General features: G+C 40.0%; 1 protein-coding gene across 1 annotated transcript in view; it reads left to right on the forward strand.

Moving 5' to 3' along the window:
• LOC144976322 (chymotrypsin B-like) overlaps positions 1 to 2,056 on the forward strand; it is a 25,161-nt gene extending 23,105 nt beyond the window's left edge. The window contains exon 10 of the mRNA XM_078920530.1: positions 358 to 2,056. Within this exon, the coding sequence (XP_078776656.1) occupies positions 358 to 528 (171 nt within the window). The 3' untranslated portion in view covers positions 529 to 2,056. The remainder of the gene's footprint in view (positions 1 to 357) is intronic.
• The last annotated feature ends 2,316 nt before the right edge of the window (positions 2,057 to 4,372 follow it).

Raw genomic sequence — 4,372 nt, forward strand, 5'->3', positions numbered from 1 at the left:
GTGACGATGGTGGTGTTGGTGGTAGTATTGGCCATGGTTATCATCATCATGGCAATTGTGGTGGTGGTGGTGAGAGTGGTGGTGGTTGTAATGGTGATGATTATGGTGGTGGTGGTGATGATGATGATTTTTTGTGGTGGGATGATGATAAGGATGATGATGGCGGTGGTGATGATAGTGGTGTTGGTGGTATGTGAAATCAACTCGAGTAGATCAGATCCCATAAACAAGGCGTTCTAATCAAATTCAATCTCTGTCACCGTAAATCGATACCCTGTAATAACCGATACCCACAATTGTTTCAAAATGCACCACCTCATTCTCTCCCCCCCCCCCTCATTCCCTCCCCGTGTACAGGGCGATTCCGGAGGTCCCCTCATGTGTCCATCCCCCTCCGACAAGGATGTGTTCTATCTTCATGGAGTTGTGTCCCTTGGAAGTACCACCTGTGCCGCCCCCAACGTGCCTGCCCTCTACACCAATGTGGGGAAATATCGTTCGTGGATAAACAGTTTGATGAACGGTTAGACTACACACTACACACGACACACGACACACCACTTGGACTGCAGCCATCGTAAACTTATAGCCTGACACTGTCCAAAAAATGACGTCAAATGACAAGTCTTTGGCCACAAAAGAAAACAAATCGTGAGTTGTATTCAATAGTTTAACCAATGGAATCACTAGATTCCTTGAGCTTTACGAACGACAACTCACTAGACGCTGCGCAAACCTAAAAAATAACGTCAAACTATAAGTCCCAGTGTCAGGCTATAAGTTAACGATGGTTACCCTAGGACCGTGGCCTTTGTAAACTCATGGCCTGATATCGTGGCCATCGTTAACTTATCGCCTGACACTGACCAAAAAATGACGTCAAAATGCCAGTCTTTGGCCACAAAAGAAAACAAATCGTGAGTTGTATTCAATATTTCAACCAATGAAATAACTTGTTTCCATGAGCTTTACTAACAACTCACTGGGCGGTGCAAAAACCAAATAATGACGTCAAAATGCCAGTCTTTTTGGGTTTCAGTGTCAGGCTATAACTTATCGATGGCTATGCTGATACTGACCCAAAAGTTCGTCATAAAATAAGACGAAGATCACGGGAAAAACTTAATCGTGAGTTGTAATCAACAGCTCAACCAATAGATAGTGTATGCGCTTGGCTAAGAAGTTCACAAGATTGCCATCCGGAAGTATGACGGACCAACACACAAAATTGTGCGTAACCATGATTGTTTATAGTCTGATTAATACAGTTTAGTGAGAAATACTCAAAAACGTTGATGGCAAAAAAAAAAAAAAAACAATAACAAAGACCTGAGTGACGTCAACTTCATTCTATCTATAGAATCATTTGTTTCCTTGAGCACTTCTTACAACAACTCGCTTTTTACTTTCGTTTGGTGATCGTCGTCTTCCTTTGTGACGTACTGTTTTGGTCAGTATCACGTCTCATGTCGACACAGGCGACGCGAGGACACTCAAGGCACGAGAGGAGAAATGTTTGTTTGTTTGTTTGTTTGTTGTTTTGTTTTGTTTAGGCTCAGATAAAAGTTAGGCCCGACGTCTATGATAAAAGGATTAAGGCCCTTCCTGTCCCCGTTACCGTCTTTGGACAATCTTGACATCTGACTGGCATTGGAGGGGAGTAATTGGTGTCAAATGCCTCGCCCAGGGATACAAGGTCAACGTTATGACGCGTATTGTCTTCACTTTGATCTTCGACCCCGCTTCTAGTTTATTTGTTAAGATTTTTGTTGTTGTTGTTTTTGTTTGTTTTTGTTTTGTTTTTTGTTGTTGTTGTTGTTTTTCTTTTGTTTTGTTTTGCTTATTGTTGTTTTTATCTATTGTTTTAGCCATTAGGCTCTTTTTTTTTTTGGAAAGGGGGGGGGGGGGGGGAAGGGAGGGAGGGGGTTCGTCTTTTTGTTTAATTTTGATTTACCGCTTTGTTTGTTTTTAACACTACATTACAATAAAATCAAATTCTTTGAATAACATCAAATTTATATTTGTATAAAAATAAATGAATTTCCTGTAACACAAATGACTTTATCGCTGTTTTTTGTCCCTTAAATATGAACAATTATATAGCGCATCTTCACGGATTAAACCATGATCAATGCGTTTCACAATGTTTCATTCATTCTCTCAGCAAGCTGTATGGAATTATATTTCATATCAACTTCATACAGTTCCCTTGTCAGGCATTTTATTTGTAGTAACACTCTTACAACATTCATCACTGTCTGTGACCAGGAACTCATTCACACCGGAGTCGAGTAATGTGTGTAAAGTGCCTTATCCAAGGACACAACGTCGGGACCAGAATTTTCCTTGTTCTTGTCACCCGTCCGGCCACTGATCACGCTAAACATTAATTGACTTTTGTGACAAGACGAGATAACTTACCACTGAGCCAACGAGCCTAAATGTCTCACCCAGCAAAAGGTCCCAAAAATAGGAATCCACTCCAATGTTTACACAACGGGATTCAAACCAAAAACCTTAAGATTCGATAACCGACAGATGATTCAGACCTGCCAACCCTTCACATTCCAAAAGTGGAATCAGGACGCCTGAAAATAGGAATTTGAGACAACAAATAGGAATTTCACCTCTTCCACCCCCCCCCCCCCCCCCACCTTTTGCTCTTTTTAATTCTTACCATTATCATCATTTTTGTAAATCGGAATGTGTTAGAGACAACAGCGGAATAGTACAAAAAGGAAGAGTGAAAATAGGAAATGATTCCGCCAAAAGTGGAAGGGTTGGCAGGTATGGATGATCTACAAGGAAGAAAAATATCATCTGGCAAAACTAAATACATTTCACTGTCTCCCTCCCAGCCAAGGACTCCGACAAGGGCCAGAATAAAACCAAGTAATCCCATTCCAAGACAAAGAAAGAAACAAAGAAAATTGGAAAACAGATATAGATAGTATGCGCTTGGCTAAGAAGCTCACAACATTGTCATCCGGAAGTGTAATGGACCAACACACACAACTATGTGTAACCTTGAAAGTTTATAGTCTGGTTAATACAGTTTAGTGAGAATTACTCATAAACGCGGATAGCAAAAAACAATAACAAAGACCTGAGTGGCGTCAACTTCGTTCTATCTATAGATGGTATGCGCTTAGTTAAGAAGCTCACAACATTACCATGCGGAGGTATAACGGACCAACACACAAAACTGTTTCACCATTATTGTTTATAGTCAGGTTAATACAGTTTAGTGAGAATTACTAATAAACGTGGATTGCAAAAACAAAAACAAAAACTAAACAAAACAAACAAAAAACAATAACAAAGACCTGAGTGACGTCAACTTCGTTCTATAGATAGTTCGAAGATGACGTCACTCGGGCCTTTGTTATTGTTTTTGCCATCCGCGTTTGTGAGTTGTTCTCACTAAACTGTATTAACCAGACAATATAAGTTCATATGTGTTGGTCCGTTATACTTCCGGATGGCAAAGTTGTGAGCTTCTTAGCCAAGCGCATACTATCTATATAGGGGGATAGAAGACGTAGCGAGTGACCTCCTGGCCACCATGGGAGGTCAAAAGACCCCAGACAGATTGTGACGTGTTTACATCCTGGTCCCTGGGATTGCTGGGATGGATGGAAACAACTCGTAAAAACTAACAGAAGACAGACTGGTGGGATAAACATTTGGTGTATATATTATATTGTATATAAGGTTGTATAGCACGAGACATATTATATGGTATATTATATATTATATATTTAACGAGAACATATAATTGGCAATATTCCGGACAAACTGGGCTATCCCATAATTCTTGAAAACTCATTTGTTTATTTAAGGCGCTCGAACATTTTTAGGTCATACCAGCGCCAGTAAAAAGAAATAAAATGGGATAGTAAACAAATGATAGATTGAAATCAAAAGCATCCAAGAAAAAAGTAAGACAAAGGGGATTGGTCCAAATAGGAACAGATATAGGCTTCAATAGCACACCATCAGTGGACTTTGTTGGAGATCACCTAAAATTCTCACAAGCACAGTATCCCACTAAAAGGAACACACCCAAATGTCTACAAAATATATACAAAACATAAAATATAACAGATATGAACAGAATGTATTATCAGTATATAACAGATTGATGATTTTTCAAGGTCGTGAGTCAGGACAAAACCAAGCCATCTCAACACAAGACTGACAAAAAGCAACACATGCGTTAGAAGACACAGCAACAGTGACCTCCCTGTCCACCCTGGGGGTGGGGGGGGGGGGGTGAAGAGATATCTTCAATTTTTGTTCACGAATTTTACAAGAAATATCCAAACAAAGGGTCGTACAACACGACACAACGCCAGTGTTTGATTTGTAA

This window comes from Berghia stephanieae, chromosome 7, assembly GCF_034508935.2.
Source record: "Berghia stephanieae isolate SIO BIC M18660-M18661 chromosome 7, UCSD_Bste_1.3, whole genome shotgun sequence".
Lineage (NCBI taxonomy): Eukaryota > Metazoa > Mollusca > Gastropoda > Nudibranchia > Aeolidiidae > Berghia > Berghia stephanieae.